Source organism: Aythya marila, assembly GCF_965140915.1.
Source record: "Aythya marila genome assembly, chromosome: 2".
NCBI classification, from domain to species: domain Eukaryota; kingdom Metazoa; phylum Chordata; class Aves; order Anseriformes; family Anatidae; genus Aythya; species Aythya marila.
The window spans coordinates 54513958-54539576 of NC_139043.1; the positions used below are offsets into that span (position 1 = coordinate 54513958).

A 25619-nucleotide genomic window follows, 5' to 3' on the forward strand; every position below is an offset into this window, starting at 1 on the left:
ATGTGAAAAAAAGTTTCATTACTATCAGTGAAATTGTATCAAGTCCACTGCTACAAATATTGTGTGGCTTGGTCTCTTTGGGAGTGAAACTGAGTGATTAATGCTATTGGACGCAATAGTTTCCATTTAGGTTAAATATGTCACTTAATTGCATTGTGATTTAATTCTTATAAACCTATTAGAAAACTTAAAATATGCAGTGCACTTTGCAGGGATACCTTTTACTCAGTTTAATTTTGTAAATATTTATTCTTTTAAGTTTGTGTTCTCTATGTGTATTTATTTAAATGGCTTTGAATGGCGCCAAAACAGAATTATATAATTCTAAAATAATACCTGTGAACTGGATAGCTGTTAGGAATATAAAGAAATGCATTGACTTTTCACAGGTCAGACAGAGTGTATACACCCAACAGTTAGGAAACAATTTACATTTCTTATAGTTTTAATCACAACAGTATTTGTGCTATCTTTGTAATCAAGCACCTAGCTGACAGGATACCAGGTAAAACCTTGCTGAAAACCAGTGGAGTCCCACAGCTACACAGGGAACAGAAACTCCTGCAGATTTTCTTTAACTATTTGTACATGTCTACACAAAATTTGTCCATATGCTGATTGTAGAAGAACCACATTCAGTATCCTCTTTCCACTGAAATCAGTAACAAAATAGGAAATGTGGAATATACTATATATGTTTCCTAATGTACAATCTTGACAACTTCTGCAGTTTTTTTTTTTTTTTTAACTAAAATGAAGCTTTGCATGTTTTTTGACAATTTGAAGCTTTGCTTCTCTTTTGGAAAGCAGTGAGCCTGGTTAGATTGTGCATCCCCATTATGGCAGCTGTTCATGGAGCATGTCACCAGTCATCCACAGCCAGGTAACTCTAGACTACCCCCTCCTACGCAATGCATATCACATCTAGACTGGTGTTTCAAAATGAAACGATTTATGATAGGATGTGGGCTCTATTAAAGGAAAAAGAAGTCACAACATATTCCCTTTTATGCAGGTTAAGAGCAGCCTTCACTTTCATGGTATGTTTACCAGTGTGCTCCTCAGTTAGGCAAAGTTTGACTGTGCTTGTTTCTCAGAATTATAGCTTTCTATAAATGTACAGCTTTGAGGAGTGAGCCTGGATAGAATCAAGATATAAAAAAACAACAACTATGGCATTAATTTAGAAATCAATTAAGACATAAGACCTGGCAAATATACAAATAGCACAAAGCTAGCAACAGCATGTTTGTCTGAAGTACAGGAATATTCTTTGAGCAGCTTAGAAAGGTATAGCTAAGTCCTGGAACCGAGTTACATGACCTATGCTGTTTACAAAAGCCATCCAATTTATAATACCATCCTTCTGCTCTTCGATAAAATCAGCAATATACATAAAGGAATGTTTCTATATTGCTGAAGTGTATTGCTCTATTTGGGGGGTGGCTCCTCTGTCTCACACAGAATCTGATGACCTCTGAGGAATTAGCAACTTTTAAAACTCTAACACCTTTTTTTTTTTTTTTTTTCTCCAATGGATTTTTTTTTCCAATGTAAAAAGAAAACGTATTGCTCTTCTGCCAAAATTAAAGTTCTGTTGTTTATCTATTTTACAACCTAGTGTTATTGTTTGACTTGGAATTTCTTCAAAGTTTTGGAGCATGCAAGTAGAGCTTGAAAAATACATAAGGTTTAGCAATTACCTGAATCTAGCCTTTGTTAATCTGCCACTGACAGTGCAATGAACACTTCTCATTGCTTTAACTCATGCATTGGGAGCACGGTTTTTCTAATTCTTGCTGTAGCCCAAGAGAACCTTCATCTGCCACACACTCCACAATTAAATGCAGCTTTTCTAATCCCAGACCCAACAATGCTGGCTATGACAGAAAGAGAAATCTCTTTGCTATGTCATTGTAGGTGGATGTGTAAATAAATACATATTTTAACGTTTTTCTTTTTTTTTTTTATATATATATATATAACTATATTAATTCTACGTAGGAGTGTTTGTATATGTGCATATATAAATTAAAACATATATATACACACACACTCATAAATAATTGCTTGCACGTTTATCTCATTTTTTTTTCCATTTACCCATTAAAAATGTCAAGAAAATATTCCTTATTTCCAGAAAATCAGGTTTTGACTTTTCTAACAGAATTGCTAGCCCTTATATATTCCATCCCAAGAGTTCATTACACAGTTCCCAAGTTCTCTTTGGTTGGGTTGTAGTGGTCCTTGGTTAATGCCATGGCCTATATGACCTCTGATCTCTTGGTAAAAATTCAGGGAACCATTGCTTTCCAAGTTCACTGCAAATGGCACAACCAAATCTCCTTTGCTCTACGCCTCCTTCACAGCCGGCACAGAGGGAAGATAATGCAGTGTTTGATTTGTATGAGTGGCAGATGCTTGAACTGCTCCAAGCCCAGCATTTACGGTAAAGCTAGCAACTGAGGACACTGATGGACAGCTGGTACCCAGTTTTGTTTGAATGTTTGATTTTCCATAAGGGTATATTTTCCGCTCTAAGTTTAAAGATCGTGTTTGTGGATTATTTCCATTGGCCTTTCCTTCCAGGAAATAGGTCAACATTTCACCTTTTCCCTTTACACTGACTTTACCCCTGCACACAAATTCATAACTGCACCTCTTTAATATCCGCTGAACTTCTTCTGTAACCTGAAGAGAGGGAAAAGAAGAAACAAAAAAAGAAAAAAATATTAGCTTTTCATTTTTTTTTTCTGTTCATATAAGGTCAATCCTAAAACTGCCAACCCCTCCCTATTTTACTTATCTGTTGTGAAGTACCCATAAGCAGAATGAATTAACATGTACTGCTGCTCTTGGGCTCACTAAAAGCTTTCTTAAGGAATTTAAAATCACTGACCAAACTGGAATCTCAGAAGCAGAAATTCTGGTCTCAAGATGAATAATTACACAGCCAAATTAAGCTCTGTCTGTCAGAAGTATGTAGCCAAATTCTCCACTTTTCTAAGCTGTATCAGTTCTACTGATGGTAAGTTACTCCAAAAGGCCTTTTGATCCCTGGAGACTAAACAGGTATTTTGGATAAAGAGTTCGTTGAGATTTTGAGATGTGCAGCATTGCTTCTAGCCAAGCTCTAGTAGAAAAACAATATTCTGCCTGTGTAGCATCTCCAATCCAAAGGATTTGAGGAATTTTTAAAGCCATATAAAATGCAGCAGGATGCAAATGGACACAGATCCCTTCCTTGTAGTCCTTATTCAGGCAAAATTCCTACAGCACACTGGGTGCCCCATGCAGTGTTGGCATTCCTGGGCTTGCCTCCAGCTGAGTGCAATGCAGCAGAGAACCCTGTTTCTTCTGATGGGAAACAATTTATCTGGATTTTATGAAGTAATGAAGCATATCATGGAAAACAACTACATATCTGTTTCCTGATTCATCTGGAGAATTTTGCTTTATTCAGAAAACAAAACAAAACAAACAAACAAAAAACACAAAATCAAGTGAGGCTGCATTTTTAAGGAGTCTTAAAAATGTAAACACATATAAAACAGCAGTTATATAAAGTTTGTAAAATTATCTTAGAATGCAGTCACCTGAATTTTCCCTTGCACTCCAGTACTATCCATCCGGCTGGCAACATTTACAGTGTTTCCCCAGATATCGTACTGTGGTCTTCTGGCTCCAATGACTCCAGCCACTACAGGCCCAACGTTAATACCTAAAATCAGAACAATAATGAGTTTGTTTTTTCAGTTGTTTCAAACACTACAGCATATTATTGAAGGAAAACATAAATCTTATAAAACAGACTTATCACAAGTGTCCTGGAATTCTATTGGTCATAGAACACAATGTATGTTAACACTAACTGGACTTTCGAATTTGGAAGAGTTTTAGATACAAAACAAAGACATATACATAGATATCTAATTGGAAATGCAGTATGATAAACAATATAAAAAATTAGCCCATTTGTTGATTTTATTTTTTTAAATTATTTTTAAGAAAAGAAGAAAAGTATTGGTACTACACAATTTGTCTGTGGAAATATTCAAGAAAAATTTTTAAAGACCTTTAATTGTTTGCTATGACTTCCACTGTGGCTGTTCATACAAAGCCTTTCTAGTGGGGGATTTTCCAAGCTGAACAGAAATAGTGGCCTTGAAAACACAATGAATGGGGTAAGAGAAGCATGTCATAGTGGTTATCACTACTAGAAAACTCAGGACAACTCAGAACAGGTTGTAAGAAGAAAGTATGTGAAAACAGCTCAAGCATCTTTTTCAGGAAAACACTGGGCTTCCTTCTACATTTCTGACAGATTTTGACACTTGTTTGAAAGAAAAAAATGGGATGTTCTTTTTTCTGAGTGCCCTTTAGGAGCTGTAAATGTGAAATCCTCCATAATGTTCTACGCAAAGTCTTTCCCAGGCAAGTTATACAGCAGAATGGGGTTTAGATATTTGTCTTCTACCCCTTTCTGAACCTGGAAAAAACAGTTGTAACATGGTTCAAAAAGAATTTCAGACTTCTGATTATCAGGATATACAGAAGGTCAAAGATGTATAAGTCTGCTGCTGCCATCCTTGTTGTCTTTGGTCTTTCCTACTATCCTGCTGTTAGCAGCCTCACTTTTCCCCTTGTCTAGCTGGTTTTCATTGGAGAGCAGTGAGACAGGAGGAAGGAAGGGAAGAGAAAATCTTGCTCCTTAAGCAGGCTGGGAAAATGTACTCACAGAGGTAAGGCTTGAAATAGCATATAAAGGATTCCATGGGAAGGACCGTGCTGTGAAGACCAGAGAATTTTATTTGTTGGATTAAACAGCACTTATTCACCAAGACAGGTGTGAAGACTGGCAAAAAAAAAAGTGTAATAACAGCATAAAAAAAAAAAAAAAAAAGCAAAGGTAGAACTTCTGAAACTGTACACCAAAGCCTAGAATTCTGGAGAAAAGCTCCCCTGTGCACTGAAAAATATCAAGATGCAAGTTGTTTTGATTTATATTTTAATAAAATTAAATCTCTCTCTCTCTATATATATATATATACAAGATATCTACATATTCAAATATGTATAGATCATCTATACATATAGATCTACAATATAGATATACAATAGAATCTCTATTACTGCTATAAATCCTGGACTATAAATGTGGTCAAGTTTCTGTTTCAAAACTTCCATCCATGAAATAAATTAAGAATTTTTGTTCAAACTGTGTCCTGGCAGAAAGGACTGTTTGAGGTGATTTGGAGGGGGAGGTGCTGATCTCTTCTCATTAGTGGGAGAATCAAGTGGGAGAATCATCAAGGGAATGGCATGCAATTGCGTCAGAGGAGGTTCAGATTGCATATTAGGAAAAGAGCCTTCACCAAGAGGTTGGTAGGGCACTGGAACATGCTCCCCAGGGAAGTGGTCAGGGCACCAAGCCTGCTGGAGTTCAAGGAGCATTTGGACAACATTTTCAGACATATGGTTTGATTTTTGGGAGGTACTGTGTGGAGACAAGAGTTGAACTTCGTGATTCTTGTGGATCTCTTCCAACTCAGGATATTTTATGATTTTTATGAAAAGTTCCCACCACACTTTTAATGCCAACAATGTCTATGCAGATGCTGGAGTACCTAACAGTTAAATACAGCTGGAATTAGTTTGCACCTGTTAAGCAATGTAAAGCAATGTAAGCCACAATATTAGATACAGTAATAATATTGTATAAAAATATTAGTGCCGTTTCCTTTTAGGTGCGCATAGACTTAGACACTAGAATTGGACACAGGTCTAATTCTTTAGTACTGATGATGACCATTCATGCTGCTCATCTTCTACATGGATGTGCACATTCTACAAGAAGGCTTCTCAGTTTTATTCAGGAATTCAGGGCAGGCAGTCCTTTCCAGACAGTACAAGGAAAGTTAAAAAACAACAGTGTTCCTCTTGTGTGATAATTGTAGAATGTGACTTACCTACTCGTAGGACAAAGTCGTTGTAAGACTGATAGTTGATTTCATCAAGAACGTCAAACATCTCTATTGCAAAATCTGCCAGTGCACTCAGATGGGAAAAAATTGATTTTTTAGCCTAGAAACAAAATGGTGTTAAACATTAGATTTGTTTGGTACTAAGAAGCAGCTGAAATACCGATATGAAAAGCAATGAAAGGCCCAAGTTGGATGGCTTAGGGAAGGAATTTAACCTATTATGCTGCCCGTGAAAGGAACTTTTGATGGTGATTACAGCATATGCACTATTTTCTCAAATACTGATTCTCCCTTCCCTTCCCTTCCCTTCCCTTCCCTTCCCTTCCCTTCCCTTCCCTTCCCTTCCCTTCCCTTCCCTTCCCTTCCCTTCCCTTCCCTTCCCTTCCCTTCCCTTCCCTTCCCTTCCCTTCCCTTCCCTTCCCTTCCCTTCCCTTCCCTTCCCTTCCCTTCCCTTCCCTTCCCTTCCCTTCCCTTCCCTTCCCTTCCCTTCCCTTCCCTTCCCTTCCCTTCCCTTCCCTTCCCTTCCCTTCCCTTCCCTTCCCTTCCCTTCCCTTCCCTTCCCTTCCCTTCCCTTCCCTCTTTTTTCCTTTTCCACTCCTCTCTTTTTCTGATTTCTGGGAAGAATGGAAAGCACAGTTCCCATGGTTAAGTTGTTCTGTTGCTAGAGAGCTGCAGATGTTTGTTGTGAGCATTTCACAGAATATAACCTGGTTTCTTACAAAACTACTTTGCCTGATGATTATTAATAGCTACAGTTCTGCCCTTTTCTCCCTTTGGGGATTTTGCTAGATCCCAGCTCCATGGGTCCATGTTGTTCCCATTGACAAAATTCCTGTTATGTTTAATCCTGCGAGATACAGAACAGCTCTATTTTCTTTCCTTTCCAGGCAAGCTGAAGTGATTTGTTATAAAACATACCTAAATGAACTACAGCAAAAGAACCAGAAAGGATCAAATAAAATAATGAAGTATCAAGATAAAAAGAGAAAAAGGAAAAGGAAAAGGAAAAGGAAAAGGAAAAGGAAAAGGAAAAGGAAAAGGAAAAGGAAAAGGAAAAGGAAAAGGAAAAGGAAAAGGAAAAGGAAAAGGAAGAAAAGGAAAAAGAACCCCCCAAAACAAAACATAAAGAAATACTTTTTACACCTACAGTCTAATTAAACTGTTGAACTCATTTTCAGAGAACATTGTTGATTCCAAAAGTTTAGTTAGATTCAAACATACTTATACAAATTAATGGAAGAAACATTTGCTATGAACTGGTAAATAGATATTATCTGTAGATCTAGAATTTCTTAAACAGCATATCATTAGAAAGTAGAAAACAGAGATTTGCATGTTTGCTCTCTAACTCATACCCTTCCCCCAGTATCTACTGTTGGCTCATTAAAGATAGGTTACCAGGGTGGACCTTTGACCTGACTCAGTATTGTTGCTCTCACGTTGTACTTTTATTTGAATAATAAATATGAATTCTTGAACAGATTTACAAAGTGAAAGTCGGCTAAAGGTAGGATATGGTGAAAGAAATACAGGGTCATTGGCTGTCTAGCTTCAGTACGGTGTTTCACAACATGGCTGTGGTAGCTGGCATGAGATGAGAGATTACTGGATTTTTGACATGATAGTGAGATTTTATAAATTGAATGTGCCTGAGAAACCTGAGAAACAGGCTGCTATTTGCTTTTCTCAGCTTAATTTGAAAGTGGTCCTCCATGTGTTTGGGAAATTAAAAAAAATAGAGAAAACACAAACAAAAAATGATTAAAATGAAAAACTTGGGCAAGTCCCAGTTTTTTGGAAGGATAGTTTTCTTTACACGTTTCTTGCAATGTCAGCTAGCTCCACTCTTTTCCAGCCTCACAAAGACAAATATAAGAATAAGAATTAAGTTTAAAGATAAAAAGGCTGGTGGCTACACTTCTAACAGAGAGGGTGAAGAATATTGAATGTCTGGAACAAAGAGAAGTCTATGCTTTTATTAAATCTCTAATCTTTACATTCCTTTTCCTTCCAATGTAGTCTTGCCTGATGCATACTTTGATTTCCTGCATTGCCTCTCATGGTTGCAGGAGAGATGACAGGTCACAAATACAGGATTTACTATAGATGGCATATGTGTCTCAAAAGGATTACTGCCACACTCTTTTGAACTTGCACTGAAAACCACAACAAAGTCAGGATCCTAGTAAAATCACAGATGTAATTTACAAGGACTCCACACATGCAGTGAACTTACATTGTGCAGATCTACAAAGAACCTGGTAAGTGTGCTGCCCTGATGATGTAACTAGCAATGAATTATTTATTTAAATAACCGAAGAAAGGTTAATAGAAAGATCGGCATAATCGTCACAGCAAAACCACCCTGACAGAGGCAATGTGAATTTGCTATAGGCACCTGCTGAAGTCAAGCTGCAGAAAAAAAAAAAAAAAAAAAAAAAGTCCTGCAAAATATGGGATTAAAATATTTAACTTTATAAGTGTACTGAGTTCCTATGTGTGTAAGTATTTTCAGTTAAGAGCAGAGTTAACCACATACACAACTTGTGCTCATGTCCTAAACCTCGCACAAAATCCATGGCACACAATTAGAGGCTGCACCAGATTTTCTTATGAAGCTGGGATACCACTGGCAGAGGGGAGACCAGGAGCACTTGAGTCTGGTATGGCTTACAGTGGACATATCTGGCTCTGTAGGGCAGTCCAGGGACTGTGTGGACAGGGCAGTGATTGTCTGGACATGGTAGGCTACCCAGGATCATCATACTTCTAATAAATGGCTGCATGCTGAAGACCTAGCAGGAAATTGCCAAGAGGATATGAACAATTCCTGCCCACTTGCATCACAGAAGATACCACAGAAGAATTGAAAACCCAAGTTACAAATGAAAATATTATCTGTGATCACAAAAGATCTTTAAATTTTTGAGAGTTTGGAATGTTAAATAAATTCTACCTGTACAGAAAAGATCAAAATTTGCCCCAAGATTTCAGGAAAACCCAGGGTCCTGTACAAGACCATCTGCAGTGATTTAAAATACATTAATATGATAAGCTCAGAGCAGTACCTTTAGTACTGGACTAACTCAGCTGACCCTTCAGTTAGCAACTATAAAATACAAGAGATAAACATGTTTAGGTTTTGGAACATATGCTACTGAAGTTAAGCAATAACACACGTGTTTTCAGGATTATAGTTCAAAGAGCATTTATACCAGACACAAAGTATGCCTTTGCCTGTTTGTATGAGATCATACGGAACAAAATTCAAAGAATTTTCTGCCTTCCTCAGGAACCAGGAGTCAAACATTTTCAGCATAAACTCAACATTTTAAAATGTCTTTTTATAATGTCCAGATTTCTACTCTAGGAAAAATTAAAATAAATAAATAAATAAGTAAATAAATAAAACACCTTGCAGACCAGAAAGTAAGTTGTGATACACTCCACTGTGATTCTAATAGTTGATTTCAATGTTGCCTTATTTATTCATTTAATGTTGTTGGTTGTTCTTAGAAAATTTACAGGCAATCTCCTGCCTCATTTTGCTTTTACCCTCTAATTCAGTGTTATTTTTTAAATTTTAAACCATATGCATGAGTTCATCTCTACAACACTTGTACGTGTGTATCAGAACAGGCATGCATATCTACCTGTACTCATGCAAAACATTTGCAGTACTATTTAACATCTTTGTCAGCAACATGGGCAGTGGGTTTGAATGCACCGTCAACAAGTATGCAGATGACACACTGTGTGCTTGCAGCCCAGAAAGCCAACTATATCCTGGGCTGCATCAAAAAGATTGTATGTAACAGGTCAAAGGAGGTGATTCTCTCCATCTATTCTGCTTTCATAAGTACCCCACATGGAGTACTGCGTTCAGCTCTGGGCACACAGATAAGACATAGATGTGTTACAGCGGGTCCAGAAGAGGGTCATGAAGATGATCAGAGGGCTGGAAAACCTCTCTTATGAAGAAAGGCTGAGAAAGTTGTGGTTATTTAGTTTAGAAATGAGAAGGCTCCAGAGAGACCTTATAGCAGCCTTTCAGTATTTAAAAGGGGCCCTATAGGAAAGATGAGGAGAAACTCTATCGGGGGTACAGTGATCAGACAACGGGTAACAGTTTTAAACTAAAAGAGGGCAGGTTTAGATATAAGGCAGAAATTCTTCATGATGAAGATGGTGAGGTATTGGAACAGGTTGCCCAGGGAAGTCATGGATACCCCAACCCTGGAAGTGTTCAAGTCAACACAACAGGTTGTGTTGAGCAACCTGGTCAAAGGGGGTAGAAATAGATGATCTTTGAGTTTCCTTCCAATCCAAACCATTCTATGATACTATGATTCTATGAATAGGGAAGAGGTCTCAGGAGATTCTGGGAAATCTGAATGCATGGGTTGCCTTCATGTGTTCATTATATTGCTTGTATAATTAATTTTATTAATAGTTTATTAATACATTATGCCTTTTAAATGTAGTTATTAATTTGAACACAATATATTTGGTATTCTGCCAGGGGATTCTGTTTTTCCAGATGCTGCATACAAATCTAGTAAATAGATTCTGGGTTTAAAATACTACCATTCTGACTTAGGAGCTTTTTACACAGATCCTTTACAAAGAATCCAGATTTGCAGACAATCAAATACAAATGCAGGCATGTGAGAAGTTGCTAGGATAGCAATTTTTCTTTTCAAGCTAATGATGTTATTTGAATTTCAGATTTAAGTTGTTGTAAAGAAATAAAACAAGCTATCTGTAATCACACTGAGTTGGTTGTGTTCCTGGTGTTCCTTTGAAAACTGAACGAGAACAGTTCCACCACATTGACTGTCATATAAAATCTTCTTACCTTAGTTCCTGAAGTAGGTACAAGTCCCACAGCTGCCATATATGTACTTCCAATTGTCTTGATCTTTTCTATGTCCTTATAATACTCTTTGTCCATAAGCTTTGTTTAAAACATAAAACTGTTAAATATTACATAATATTTTAGACAAGCAACCATAGTTAACAAATAATGTGCAACTTGATTAAACCATATTATGGTTTGCTGAGGTAAGTTGAGGCTTGCTTTCTTTGTGGTCATTTAAAGAAAAACAAGCAAACAAACAAACAAGAAAATACCACTGACTTGCATTTTAATACTTTTCTTACAGTAAAGGAATTTGAAGTCAGATTCATGTCCTCAAATGTACAAAACAGGCACTTTGGAGAGAGGCCCAGTTGGTTCTCAATATAGTACTGTTTTATTAAACAGTTCAAAATATGTTGAATTTTTACAAAAAACCTCTGTTGATAGAAGTTTGGTAGAACTGATATGGTCAAAAGACAAAGCATTTAGACCTTACCTCATCAAAATCAGCAATAATTTCATTTAGCAGGCGTAAACACTCCACTCCCATATTATTGCCATCCAGTTCAATGTAGAAATCATTGAAATTTGGGATGGAAGCAAACATCACTCCCACTTGTGAATATGACTGGTAATAAAGGTCCTGCAGTACATGAAAAGATATAATTTTTGTTTAAAAAGTTTAATCTAAAACAGACATTATTATTATGATACCTATTCTGATACTTATTCTACTGCTAAGCAGCAAGAGCAGTTGCCTGGATAGCTAGGACAAAAGTCATCAGTTTGGGTAGAGAGAGAGCCAGTCCTATTGAATATAAATAAACAAATGCAAGATCTCTTCCCTTAAAAAAAATCCACAGCATAAAAGTAAAACCTAAGCTATTAAAGCCATTTAAAACAAACAAACAAACAAACAACAAAAACAACCAAAATGTAGTCTCTTTTCCCTGTGTAGGGATGAAGTGACTGAAAAATTCATAGAAACTCTGAACAGTTTTAGAACTTCTTTTATTGTGTGAGAAATACCATAGCATTTTCTCAGTTCTGTTTTACGGTTAAAATAGGAGACAGGACAGTCTTACCCTGCAGCACAAAACCAGCAGCCTTGCTTTTTCATCTCTTTCCCTGAGTTGCAGAATCCTGTATTCAGCATTAGCAATATAATCTTGTTCTGCCTGGTAAAGCTCCTATTTAAGAATTCAGAGAGCTAACAGAAAGTATAATTGCAGTTCTGCAGTTTAAATATATTGGTCCAAACTCCAAAGCACAGAGACTCATAATTTAGAAGAGCAGTGTTGTGGTCATTATGGCCACAATTGCTGCAGTTATTGCAGCTGCTCTAGAAAAAACGTGGTAATGTCTGCTTGAACCAGTGTTCACTTCATCACTGTGGACTTTGAGGTTAAAAGCTATTGTAGCTTCTCTGGATGAGTAAAATTCTGTTTTTACTTGTAAAGGCTGAGTTTGGTAATATGGTGTATTTACAGAACTAGAGTGGTTCAAATGGAAGCTTCTGGCAATTCACAAACCTCACCACTCAGAACCAAACTGAGCTCATGAAATACTCTGATAAATTCCAATCCTCTAATTTAATTGAAAAAGAAATTTTTGATTTGCATGCAGACACTCAGCTGCATTGATGTTGAATATTACAGAATTCCCTTATCCTGCTTTTTCTTAAAATTCTTCAGAGAAAGAGGACAATACAGAGAAAGAAATAATCCTGATCTAATTCCTGCATACAAGTATTTACAAACCCATTTATTTTAATTTGAATGCAATTTTATAAGTCCAAGCTTTTCTTGAAAGTATACAGTTGAAAGTTGACCCAAGCTGCAAATGGTCACATTTATACAACATTACCATATATTTAAACCTTATCTTGGTTTACCATATTCCTTGGATTAGACATAAGAAAGTGCTGTGCAACATGTGCTGGCAACAGATTGAAGAGAATTCGTTTATTATCCAGTTTGACTCTCTCCATATCATCTCTCTCTTCTTCTGCCTGTAGGGATAAAGGAAAAGAAAATCTTTTCCAAAATGTAAAAAAGAAAAATTAACTGAAACCATCAAAAACATACTTTGAAATTAAACTGAGCAAAACAGTATCTATGAAGTAGAGTGAGAACAGTAGCATCAGGGGTTTTTTACCTTTAAGTTCTTACTAATTCTAAAGTCACTAGGCTGATGACTACTTTCAGGGCTTAATCAACTGTGTATTGGTGTCTCACAGGGACCTCTGCTCTTTAAATGGGCACTCTTAAAAAGCTATTAGTAATTCCCCTTAAGTCACATTGAAATTAGAGGTGAATTACTTCTTTTTTAGGTAGGTAGAAATACTGACAGCACTATCTGAACCACCTTTCAAAAAAGGGAAGCCTAGAGAATCACTAGGATTTAAAGCAAATCTATGACACTTTGCAGTAAAATAGAAACTGACCTGGTAAAACAGATTTAACAGAGAAAACCGTTTTACATTTGAACATCCTCAAGAGCGAAAGGCAATTTAAAAACAAATATATATTTTAATGTAAAAATAATTATTTCTACGGCTGTCTTTAATTACAACAGTATTTGTCATGAATACATACACAATTCCTGTGCACAACAGAGATTCTACAATTCATGAGAATGACAGCATTAAGAAAGTGTCTAAGAGTTAACACAGCTAAGCTCTTGTGTCTTATTTTACTCAAGGTTCTTGTGTCTTATTTTAAGTGACTTTGGTCACAGGAGCCAGTGAGGGCCACACATAAGGAAGAAATTCTAAAAATCAGATCCTTTATCTGAAAAATACTAACTATATAGAAATCTCTTTTTAGTACTCCCAGGTTTGCAAATTCCAGCCTAATCCTTCTTAAACTCTTCCGCAACATTATTTGCTCCTTGTTCTGAGAGGTGCTTTGAGCCCTACGTTCTGATTTTCACACAGCCCTCTGAGGAGGAAAGCAAACCAATGACATATTTTCTGGACCTTTTTTGATCTTCCTGTTTTCTGCCTTTCAGGGGAATGCAAATGAAAATTTTCTTCTCTCCTTGTGACTCATGAACTCCTGAGCTCAAAGCTACTCTTTGAGTAGCTGAGATAAAAGGATGTATAGGCATCACCCTTTCCCAGGCAAAATAGACATTGCAAAGGGAGGAGAACTTGAGGCTGCAGAAAGAATAAAATAACACAGATCACAGGTGTTTACATTCTTGGTGGAAATAGTATTTAGGCAGCTAAATAGCAACCAAATCTTCATCTATTTGTTCCTGTTCCTGTTGGCTCATTAAGGAAAGCTGCTACCATGATATTCACACAGTAGCTGCTGGTTCAAAAAACAAGATAGATTATTGTGACAATAAAAAAAATAAACAAAATCCATAGGCATGAGTGATATCATTTTTAACATGCTACTTTTTGGTTGTACCTGTTTGGTATTCATGGCACCTAGGTCATTTTGCAGACTTTAACTGTATTTGAAAAGATGCAGTATTTAAAAGCAAACTTTGCTTTTTCTTCACATCTGGTGACAAAATTTAGAATGTTCATTGGTACTATGGCATTTCACATCAATATAATAAGCAGTTATCACATTTTATATAGTCACACAGCATCCCACAGTATTTACATTGCTGGTAACTCATTACATGTCTGTTCAGGAAGTGGTCTGTACTGTTTTATCACTTGAGCGCTCAGATGGCTATTTAATAGGCATAAAAATGCAGTAATAATGCCACCAACTGACTAGTTATCACATGGAAATCCACTTTTTCAGGATACAGCTAAGAAGAAATTGGGCACTGGTGCTCCAGAAACATGATCCTTGTACCTGAAGGTGGCACTAAAACCACAAAGAATAGACCCATCACAGTGTCTGCAGGACAGGATTTTTGGACACAAAGTGTATGTACACATGGCAAGTCATGCCTGCCAATCATAGAATACGTATTTCTTACAGGTGTAACACATTAGAAAAGATAGGTAAATGATATTCTAGTATTCCCTAAAGAATGCAACAATCAGTAACATAATAGCATTATTTTTACTTTCCTCTTGTTACAAATCCTGGATAAAAAAAAAACCACATTTGTGTCAGTTTTAGCTTCCTCATAAACTTTTTGTTGTATTTATTTTTTATTTTTAGCTTTGTTGATTCATTTATATATAAAAAAGTGATTAAGAGTCATAAATAAGGGAAATGCTCTTATATTTGCTATTTACAACTATTGTCATATGAGGCACATAAAGTTTCTCAATGGTGTTATGTAAAAACCGAAATTCTCTTCCCATTGCCTGTTTAAAAAATAAAATAAAATAATTGTTTCTGAAAATACTGTGATATTCAGAAAAGTGAAATTTGACACAGAAAAAAGTGAACAAAACCAAAAAGAACCTGTATGACCAATGACATGTGAACAGTAAGTACAATATAAATGTTTTACCGACTCATTATCAGTTAGAAAATGTTGTGCTTTCTTTTGTTTGTTCATTTGTTTTTCACGTAGTATACCTAAAACTTGCTGCATTACTTCTGTTCTTGTTATATAACAGATGCATTTGCATTAGATTACCTTTTCTCATAAATGCAATTTTAAAAGTCAGCTTTGCTTCTCTGCTTTTTCTCAAAACACAGTTTGGTGCTTTCCTCTAATATTAGCATAGATCACTGAGAATCTAGCAATATATTCTTCTTAATAATGTCATTATTTGCAGGATACTTTCAGTTTTAAAATATCATTTAGTTAGTACTAGTCTGTTTGTGGTTCATGATGAAGTAAATCAAAAAAATATTGACAAAATCCTTTCTATTACAGCTGTATGCCACTAATTGTTTTATTCATCAGAGATTTTATTTATTTATTCATTTATTTATTTATTTTTTACAGGATTAGCACTGCAATCAGATTACTAAAACTATGCAAACTTCCAGAATAGCCCTGGAGTCTGAAGTTCTTCCAGTCATGAGCTAGCACCAGCAGAACTTCCTAAACTCCATATTGCACCATGTTATCTCAAGTCTTTCACACTGCACTGGCTGGCAACTGGGATATGTGAATCTCCAGCTCTATTAGTAGTTCATGCAATTCAGTGTTTGCACAACGAACCACTACACTCACCCTGTAAAATGGAAGAAAATCTCTGAAGATCATGTGCATTTATGTGAACAATTTTCTAAAAATTCTGCTACTGAGAAGATAACCAAGTTAAGCCTAATATTTTGATGAAAAAATAATACTTCAGCCACAGGGAAACATGACCAAGAATGCTGTTAAACCATGTACAGGACTCCTGCAGTCCAGGAGCTGAGGAGAACCATCACTGAAGATGTTTTTTTCCCTTGTCTCCTCTTAATGGTTGTTAAACAATTAGTAGTTTAGAGTCTGCCTATTATTCAAAGGCAATTTTAACCTTTAAAAAGGTTAAACCAGGGGATATTTTTTCCTCTTGGAAATTATAGTTGGCACCACAACAAACACAGACTATTTGGTCCAAAACAAATTTTGGAGGCTGACAGGCACAGCACATATAGATACTGGGGTCATAGAAAAATAATAAAATGAAGTGGTCATGCATTCTAGACTCAGTTAAACAGCATGGAGTCCTCAGCAATTATAGAATGTGATAAGTTTAAAGCTTACTCAAATGATAACTAAATGATAAATAAAAAACACTCACATATGTAAGTAAAACACAGAGGTAGGCATGGTTTTGGACATTGAGACAAACAAAAACTCCCAACAGAACTTAACTGCTAGGTAGAAAAACTTTATGAGTAGAAGAAAATAGAGCTAAATCATTCTTGATTTCTCCATTCTAAGTAGCACAGTAATGCCATGGATGTGTTTAACCCACGTGTTGCAGTCTTGATCTTACATGTAAAAGCAAGCACTCAAATGATTTAGACAGTTCCCTTAACAACATAGAATCATAGCATCGTAGAATCATAGAATAATTAAGGTTGGAAAAGACCCGCAAGATCATCTGGTCCAACCATATTCTTACCACCAGCATTGCCCAATAAAACATCTTCCTAAGGATCACATCCAACCTTTCCTTAAACACCCTCAGGGACAGTGACTACACCGGCTCCCTGGGCAACCTGTTCCAAAGCCACTCTTTCTGAGAATAAATGTCTCCTCATTTCCAACCTCAACATCCCCTGGTGCACCTTGAGGCCATTCCCTCTTGTCCTCTTGCTAGTTATTTATGAGAAGAGGCTGACCCCCAGCTCCCCACAACTTCCTTTCAGGTAGCTGTAGAAAGCAATAAGGTCTCCCCTGAGCCTCCTCTTCTCCAGACTAAATAACCCCAGTTCCCTCAGCCGCTCCTCACAGGACTTGTGTTCCAGGCCCTTCAGCAGCTTTGTAGCCCTTCCATGGACACACACCAGGGCCTTGATGTCTTTTCTGTAATGAAGGGCCCAAAACTCTCAGCCATGTATTTATCAGCTTTGTTTTCTGGGTCCTGTCAGTATGCCTCCTTGCCACTGAAGGGATAGATGAAAACACCACCTGTACTCCTGTTCTATCTACTAACTACACCAATCCCCTGAAGTCCCTTTAGATAGCCTTCAGGCTTCTCTCAATGATTTCATCGCTGCCAGCCTGAATCATCAGTAATGGATAATAATCGGAGGGGAAAACCAGGCCAGGAAGTGTCCTGGTAATGGCCCTGACCCAGGCCCGAGGGAGGCAGCAGACTTCCTATGGTTAGGGCCTTGCTGACTTATGGGGTCCTCTGTTCCTCTCAGAAGGGAATCACCTATGACAATTAACATAGTTAACAGCATGTAGGTGTGAACAGGTTGTAACCTGTATGAAATACAGGAGTATAAAAGTGTAAGATCAATCATAATGACAACTTCCAAATTCCATCAAACCAAACTTACATCTTCTTCAACTTCCTCTTTCCTTCAGGGGTCAGTGTGACACACTTTGGAAGTAGGCATAGGAGTGCTGGGGAGTGAGGGGAAGCAGACTTTTCCTGACACTCCTGCTTATAGCTAATATAATTTCTATATTTTTTTCCTGTGAATATGATAGTTAAGAAATGTATTTTCAAAAAAAAAAAAAAAAAAAGCCCCGGGGGGTATCTACATAAGTTTATTTAAATAATAATAATAAAAACAAGCAAACATGGATTTATTTTCTTTATCTCAAGTTTATACTGGTAACAGTAATTTTCCCATGCTTGAAATTTAACGTGCATTCATAATGTACCTTACATATATTACTTCGCTAATGATATGCTGTTTTAGAACAATTACTGTCCTGGTTTCAGTTAGAACAGAGTTAATTTTCTTCCTAGTAGCTGGTGGAATGCTGTGTTTTGGCTTAGGATGAGAAGAGTGCTGATAACACCCCGATGTTTTAATTGTTGCAGAGCAGTGCTTATACCAAGCCAAGGACATCTCAGCTTCTTGCTCTGTCCTGCCAACAGGCAGGCTGGGGGTGCAGTAAGAGCTGGGAGGGGACAGACCCAGGACAGGTGACCCAAACTAGCCAAAGGGGTATTCCATACCATCTGATGTCATGCTAAACAATATATAGGGGTGGCTAGTCGGAGGAGGGGGCTGGACTGCTCGGGGTTAGGCTGGGCAGCGGGTGGTGAGCAATTGCATTGTGCATCACTTGTTTGTACATATTATTATTAGTAGTACTATTATCATCATTGTATTATTATTATTATTATTATTATTATTATTATTATTATTATTATTATTATTATTATTATTATTATTATTATTATTATTATTATTATTATTATTATTATTATTATTATTTTCCTGTCTTATTAAACTGTCTTTATCTCAACTCACGGGCTTCACTTTCCATTTCTCTCCCCCGTTCCAGAGAGGGAGGGGGGAGGGTGAGCAAATGGCTGCGTGGTGTTTAGCTGCCGGCCAGGCTAAACCACGACAATTACAAACAAAAAATCACTTCTCCAAAACAAGTGAAATTTATACATCTCTGGAAAGAAGGTTGTAATAACTTTTCTTTGTAAACCCCAACAGACATGAAAGATTTTGACTGTCTTAGTTCTACTGATTTTTCTGAAAGTACTTGTAAGCAGTTTCATAAAGTTAGACATAATTCCATGTACATGAGTACTAGAAATCCTATGACTTACCTGCACAGCCCAGAGGTAGTCCAGACGTAGCTTCAAGTCCACCTGTCTGGAATGCAGTGCCAAAGCACAAGAAAACAGCAAAATAGCTAGTATTGGTTCATAGCCACGCATATAAAAGGAGCCACCCCTTAAAAATAAAAGGAAAATAAATGTATTATACCAGGTTTTCTAATAGCAAATAATCTATATTTTTAATATAAAATCTTTAGTTTGGGACCTGTGGGTACTAGCCTTTTCTGAAAAGGCTTATACTGGTAGGGTGCTACATGATAGTACTATGACTGCATCACACCAACATTCAACTTCTTCAGCACTTTATGACATACGTTATCATAATATGTGTGCATACTTTTATTTAGAAAATACAAAACCCCTCAAAATTCAAAAGCTTAAATAAAGCTGGAATTAGTTGAGGGGTGCTGAAATATGAAAGTGAAGTTTTTAAGAGTTTTTTTTCTGTTTCATATTTCAATTATACTGCAGCATAAACAGCTGAGGTATGGTAGGATAAAACTTCAGAATAATAGAGCAACAATTGTTAGTTCCCCAAAGCTTATATACTGATGATTGGTATTACTAGATCCTACAGTTGCTGGAAAAAGGATGGCTTAAGTATTTCTCATGTTCTACAGAGTATAAGGCCTTAAGCAGCATTGAATGCTCGAGCACAATTCACAAATGAATAGTAAATGTAATGACTATCTATAACGAAATGTGCATTGCTTTAACTTTGCAGGATACCTACCCCACTGCTTTTCTATAACCACTGAGTTCCAGAATAACTATGTACAAAATTGTAACAAAAAGCAGGAGAATCATTTTTGGCAAGGAAGATACACGTAGAAATATTGCCAAGGTGAGAGTCCCCACTACACAGGAAAGGAAAGCATAGTGGGCTGTGTCACATGGAAGTTCATTCATTGTTTTATTTGTTCCACCAGGAGAAATGATAACTATTGAACTGCTGGAATTGGTATTCCAAACCCAAGGCATGCAGCCAACCTAGAAAAAATACGAGAAGGGAAAAGGAAGAAAGTAAGTTAAATGTGAAATAAACAGAAATACAGCTGCTGTGGGGACTGACAGTAGTTAATTTATAATTGGGAAGAAATTGATATGGAGTTCCCAGCCATCTCACTGCTATAATAAAATCTCTCTCCTTTTCCTTGAATGCTTTATTCAGTTTTAGGTGGGAGACGTGCTTTGTTCATTAGATGCCAGCAGGGCCAACTGATTGAAGTCAGGGATTAGTTGAATAGTTTCCCTCTCAGTGCTCAAAACCAAGAGATTCTCAAGCCAACATATACCTGAAAAGCTTATGAACTTCAGTAAACCTTGTATGTGGTTATTTGGGTTAGAAATGCTCTCGCACACAACCCAGAAATAAATGTGTTTGTTTATAAACTATGTAAGCTTTATCAATTTCAATTAATCAATTAAATATAAAATAAAATATATTTTAATCTCTGTTTGAAAAGCTAAGAATGAATAATATATTTTCTCCACCTCTGAGCTAATTTTGTTATCACATATGATTCAAATACAACATCTTGTCTTTATTTATCCATACCATTTCAGTTATCTGAGGAGCTCTATTTCCTCTCTTGGCTGGGGGGTGTGGGGAAGTTTTGGTGCATTTCCCATGATAAACATGAGGAAGTTTAATCAGATTCTTCCAAAGGCAATGTCATATACAGATCTCTTTCATACAAGGAAGGCAAGGAAGGGAGGAATTGCTGTGAAACAGTGCAACTCCCTAGAGCTCCAGACTTAACTGCACTCCAACATTCATCCCTTACTACGGTAGAGGATTAGAGTTAACATAAACAGGGAGAGTGGGACTGTAGTGTGATACTGATTTTAATAGGCACTGCCACATAAGCCTTGCCCTGTACTTAAACTTCTCTTTTGAAGTGTGTTATTAGACCCTTTTATTTCATCCTGACCACTCACAATGAAATTTTATAGCATGCTGTAAAATAACTGACAATGTGAAAGGTTATTAAGCTATATATTTTACAGGGGATTGTAGTAATTCAGAAAGATGAGACATGAAAGATAAAATGTAAGTTAAACTCATAATGGCTAACATTATGAAATTATAGAGACTGAGGTGAAAAATTGTTTCAATGTGATTTTGTTTGATGTCCTTCTTGAAAAGGCTACTACAATCATCTGAAAACATAGACTTGCATGAGAACTTTGTACATGATGCGCAATCTTTCCAGGAAAACATTATGTGCTCTTAACTAAGTAAAATCTCAACACCTAGCTTCTCTGCTAGCTGAGAATTCTGGAGGCATTATTTTGCAGGAACTAATAGTTTCTACTCATTAAACACTTCTAAGCATTTCAGTGGTTACAGGCTCTTTCTGCTTCAATAAAGGATAAAGCTATATGCATTTGTAAGTTGTAATTGGATGACCCTTCTTAGAGGCCAGAACTAAATTCTAATCTGTCTTCCTCCACTGATGTTTGAGGCTGCTCTAGCTATTATGAGCTCTGCATTTCATTTTCACCATCTGTAAGCAGTAAAAATGGCAATGGTTTCACTTGGTCAAACAATCAGGTGTATTGAGGCTGATTTACAAAGGTTCCAGCTGACATAATATTCTTCTAAATCCAAAAGTCAGATATACGGACGTCTTGCTGAGATGCTAGCTAGCCTACAGGCACTACACATCTCTTCAGGCTTATAGGCACATTAGGAATCTCATATATGTCTGTGCTTTTATTCACACAGTTGATCTTAGAATTCCCAGAAATGTCTGAACATCAGGAAATCTTGGTACCTCTCAGGACATTGGATCAAGACAAGGGATCTTCTGCCTATTCAGTTCATTGGGGATCAAACTGATTTTTTCAGGGGAGGCCCAGGGAAAAGTGAATTTAAAAAAAAAATAAAAACAAAACAAAAAACATATAAAATAAGGTATGTGGCATCTCAGTCAGTACTGTGAATTATGAAATCACTGTTTTCCTACTGCTTAGAACACACTGCTTAAATCTCAGAGAGAGGCAGGATTTGAGACATCTACCTCCTCATCATTTCCATTTGTGTTTAGGATGCTATTTTTGTGTGGATTCTTTTGCTTGGGTGCACACAAGCATTAGCAGCCAAAATGGCAAAATCGAGTGCTGAGAATTCAACAAGGCAACTAAATGCCAAATACTTAGGTGTAAATTTAAATCCCATCTGACATTCAAGTCCACCATGTAGAACTAGCTGTAAAAGAAGCTCAATTTTCTGAAGTATTGAGCAAATTCATATCATACAGGAGAAGCTTCAGTGGATCATATAATCAGCAGAGTTCAAATTATGGCAAAGGTCTTTAATTTTGAAGAAACATGCTCTGTGTGCATGAATAATCAAAAAAGTAGGAGTCCACCACACCATAACATGGTATGTGTTTAATGGTATCTGTAACAGGTTGTTCTTAAACATAATATTAAATTAGGCAATATTTGATCTAAATACTCACCACACATCCTTGAGCCACAGAGTATATTAATATCACAATAAAAATACACAAAATGGTACGAATTTGTATTGTCAGGCACCCTGGAAAACACTAAGGAAGAGAAAAAAAGATTTATAGATAACCATTTTTAAAAATATATTTTAAAACACATTTAACTATTGTTTAGTAACCTTTTTACAGTGAACAAAGTGGTATGAGAATTTTTCCTGCAGTGTAAATTATGAAACAAGCATGCAGTTATAATTGTGTATGCGTGTTTTAATGATAATTGCATTTGGGTGTAATACATTTGAAATTGTTATTATGATATATTATTTCTTATTATAATTAAAACTCTTTGAAAGGTTAGTAGGCTGCCTGCTCATAATGCAAACAGTAATCTGTGATGGCATTTGACTTTTTTCCCATAGGGAATATACCCAAAACACATATTGCCTTGTAAATTATCAGCTACAAATAGTGATTCAAGAGAACATACTATGGTAGCAAGGAATCTTTCAGCGCTATTTGTGTCTTCTACTATAATAGTCACATTAAATGCCAGGGTAGTTTTAATTATAAGGACACATTTAAAATATTGAATTTGTCAGAGCAGAAAGAGCAGCAGAGAACAAAAATGTTTAGTGGAATGGTGTCTTGTGAATCTCTTGCTCATCTCCATTTTTACCCCAATTCCAACACTGAAGTATGAAGTGTTCACTGCTGTGGAGCATACATGAAATGAGTGACAAAAAGTGTGAGAGAAGCAACAAGTCTGTTAGGGTGTAGTACTTATGATTGTTTCAGCCGTACTGGGCTTATGTGGCAGGGTATTTGATGTGGGGGGAGGAGTAGTGGCCTCTGTGAGAAGAGTCCAGAAGCTGCCTCATGTTAGATAAGAGCCAGTTCCAGCCAGCTCCAAAAGGAACCTACCACTGGCCAGCTCTGAGCCAGTGTGTGACATTGGTTGCACCTCTGCGAGAGCAGATTTAAGAAAGAGAAAAACAAACAAACAAACAAACCAACAAACTGCTGTGCAACAGCAGATGGGAGAGAGTGAAAAACAACCCTGCAGACACCAAGGTCAGTGACCAAGAAGGTGAGGAGTTGCTTCAGTTGCCAGAGTACAAGTTCCCCTGCAGACCCTGCAGAAGCCCATGATGGAGTAGGCTGTCCAACTGCTGCCTGTTGCCAGAGTACAAGTTCCCCTGCAGACCCTGCAGAAGCCCATGATGGAGTAGGCTGTCCAACTGCTGCCTGTGGTGTACTACAGCAGAGCAGATCTCCATGCTGCAGCCCATGGAGGACCCCATGCTGCAGCAGGGGTAAGCAGCCTGAAGGAAGCTGCGGCCCCTGGAGATTCCACTCAGGAGCAGACTTTGGGCCAGAACTGCAGCCCATGGAGGAGCAGGAGCAGGTGGTCTGGCAGGAGATGAAGTCCATGGGGAACCTAAGCAATCCATTCCTGAAGGGCTTCACTCTGTGATATAGACCCATATTGAAGCAGTTCTTGAAGAACTGCAGCCTGTGAGAAGCCCATATAGGATCAGTTTGGGAAGGACTGTATGTGGGAAGGACCCCACATTGGAACAGAGGCAGAGACTGACCATTATAGAGTGGCAGATGATGAAGCATTATGGACTGACCACAGCCCCCATTCCCCATTCACCAGTGCTGCTCAGGGGGAGGAGGTAGAAGAGTATGTAGAGATATGCAGAGGTATTTAGAGGTATATAGATATATAGAGGTAGAGAGATAGCAGTGGAAGGTGTTTTTAGTTTGCTTTTAGTTTCTTCTTAGTAATAGGCAATAAATAACATTATTCTCCCTATGCTGAGTCTGTTTTGCCTGTGACAGTAATTGGTGAGGGATCTCTTTGTTCTTATCTCAACCCTTGAGCTTTTTTTTCATCATGTTTTCTCACCCTGTTTTCTTGAGGAGAGGGAGTGAAAGATTGGTTTGGTGGAGCTTGGATAGCCCTCGGTGTGAAACCACCACATGTAGAGATCCACTTTGTTTTCACCAAAAGATGCTTTCCTTCTTTTCCCTTTGCACTGAGAACATTTGGGACATCTATTATTTAGGGGATCCACAATACTTATTTCAGACCATGGGACTTCCTCCATTCCTCCATTTGCCCCTTCCTTTCAAGGGGCAAAAATCAAGTGTATGAAAGAATCAAGTTTAAAGAGTAGGAACTATCCTGTGTCCCTTAAAAGGAGTGGGCTGAGACTGGGTTTGGCTTAAGATCAAATGAAACAAGCAAAAACATAATTTTTGAATGAAAGTCACAATTCCTGAATTAAAAATGTTCAACTCATCACCAACAGCAAAAGCATAGTTTCCAGCAGGCACCATAGTACCCACAGAGGAGCTTTTGTGGCCTCGGCACAACAGAAATTATGTAATTAAATGTTTCGCCTTCCTTTTACATATGGAGAGGTATTTCCTCTGTATGTGTGAACACAGAATTCAAAGTCTGATACAGTTATAGATGAATCAACTTCATCTGGGCAGCAAAACATGGAAATACAATGATTACAGAAAAAATAAAACCCCTGTGTGATCTGAGAGTACATGTTGGCTTCAGTGTGGATTCAGCACACATAAGCATAAATGGGGAACATTTGATGTAATATAAATAGTAAATTTGTGTAAGAACAGGATGGGCTTGAGTTAATTAGTCACACCTGAATACAGTTTAAGTATTAGTCAGCATCAATAAAATATTCTGGTATATTACTGCTTTCAAGGTAGAGTGTGACCTGTTAACCACTATACTCTGAATCTGATCATCCAGACTGTTTGTTTACCCATCAAGGTGTCCACCCATCTAGACCAAAATCTATGCATATATGAGGCAAGAATTGTATTTTTATTCACACAAATAAAATACCTTTATAATGATTTCATATAAAATAAATATATAAATATATATATCATTAATTCAGTTTGCAATGGAATCAGTTACAGTGGTCAAAACAGTAATAATAAAATGCTGGGAATTCCCATAGTCTGAAGATAATGCTGCATGGTTAATAACGACAAAGCAAAACACAGATTCAAAATCAATGGGTCCTGACCCATTTGCATAGACTTTTTTTTTGTGTGTGTGTGTGTGTGTTATATATGTTATAATTGTTGACATGGTAGGCTACTAGGTTAAAAAGGAAAATAAAACTTTAAAAGGT

At 37.1% G+C, this 25619-nt stretch overlaps 1 protein-coding gene across 1 annotated transcript in view; it reads right to left on the minus strand.

The window, feature by feature from the left end:
- Window positions 1-893: 893 nt before the first annotated feature.
- The window catches only part of ADCY1 (adenylate cyclase 1), a 162296-nt gene continuing 137570 nt past the window's right edge, over window positions 894-25619 (minus strand). The window contains exons 12-20 of the mRNA XM_082752455.1: window positions 22450-22539; window positions 19713-19969; window positions 18968-19094; window positions 12740-12856; window positions 11342-11488; window positions 10843-10941; window positions 5970-6084; window positions 3597-3721; window positions 894-2691 (exon numbers count right to left, since the gene is read on the minus strand). Coding sequence (XP_082608581.1) covers window positions 2353-2691; window positions 3597-3721; window positions 5970-6084; window positions 10843-10941; window positions 11342-11488; window positions 12740-12856; window positions 18968-19094; window positions 19713-19969; window positions 22450-22539 — 1416 coding nt within the window. The 3' untranslated portion in view covers window positions 894-2352. The remainder of the gene's footprint in view (window positions 2692-3596; window positions 3722-5969; window positions 6085-10842; window positions 10942-11341; window positions 11489-12739; window positions 12857-18967; window positions 19095-19712; window positions 19970-22449; window positions 22540-25619) is intronic.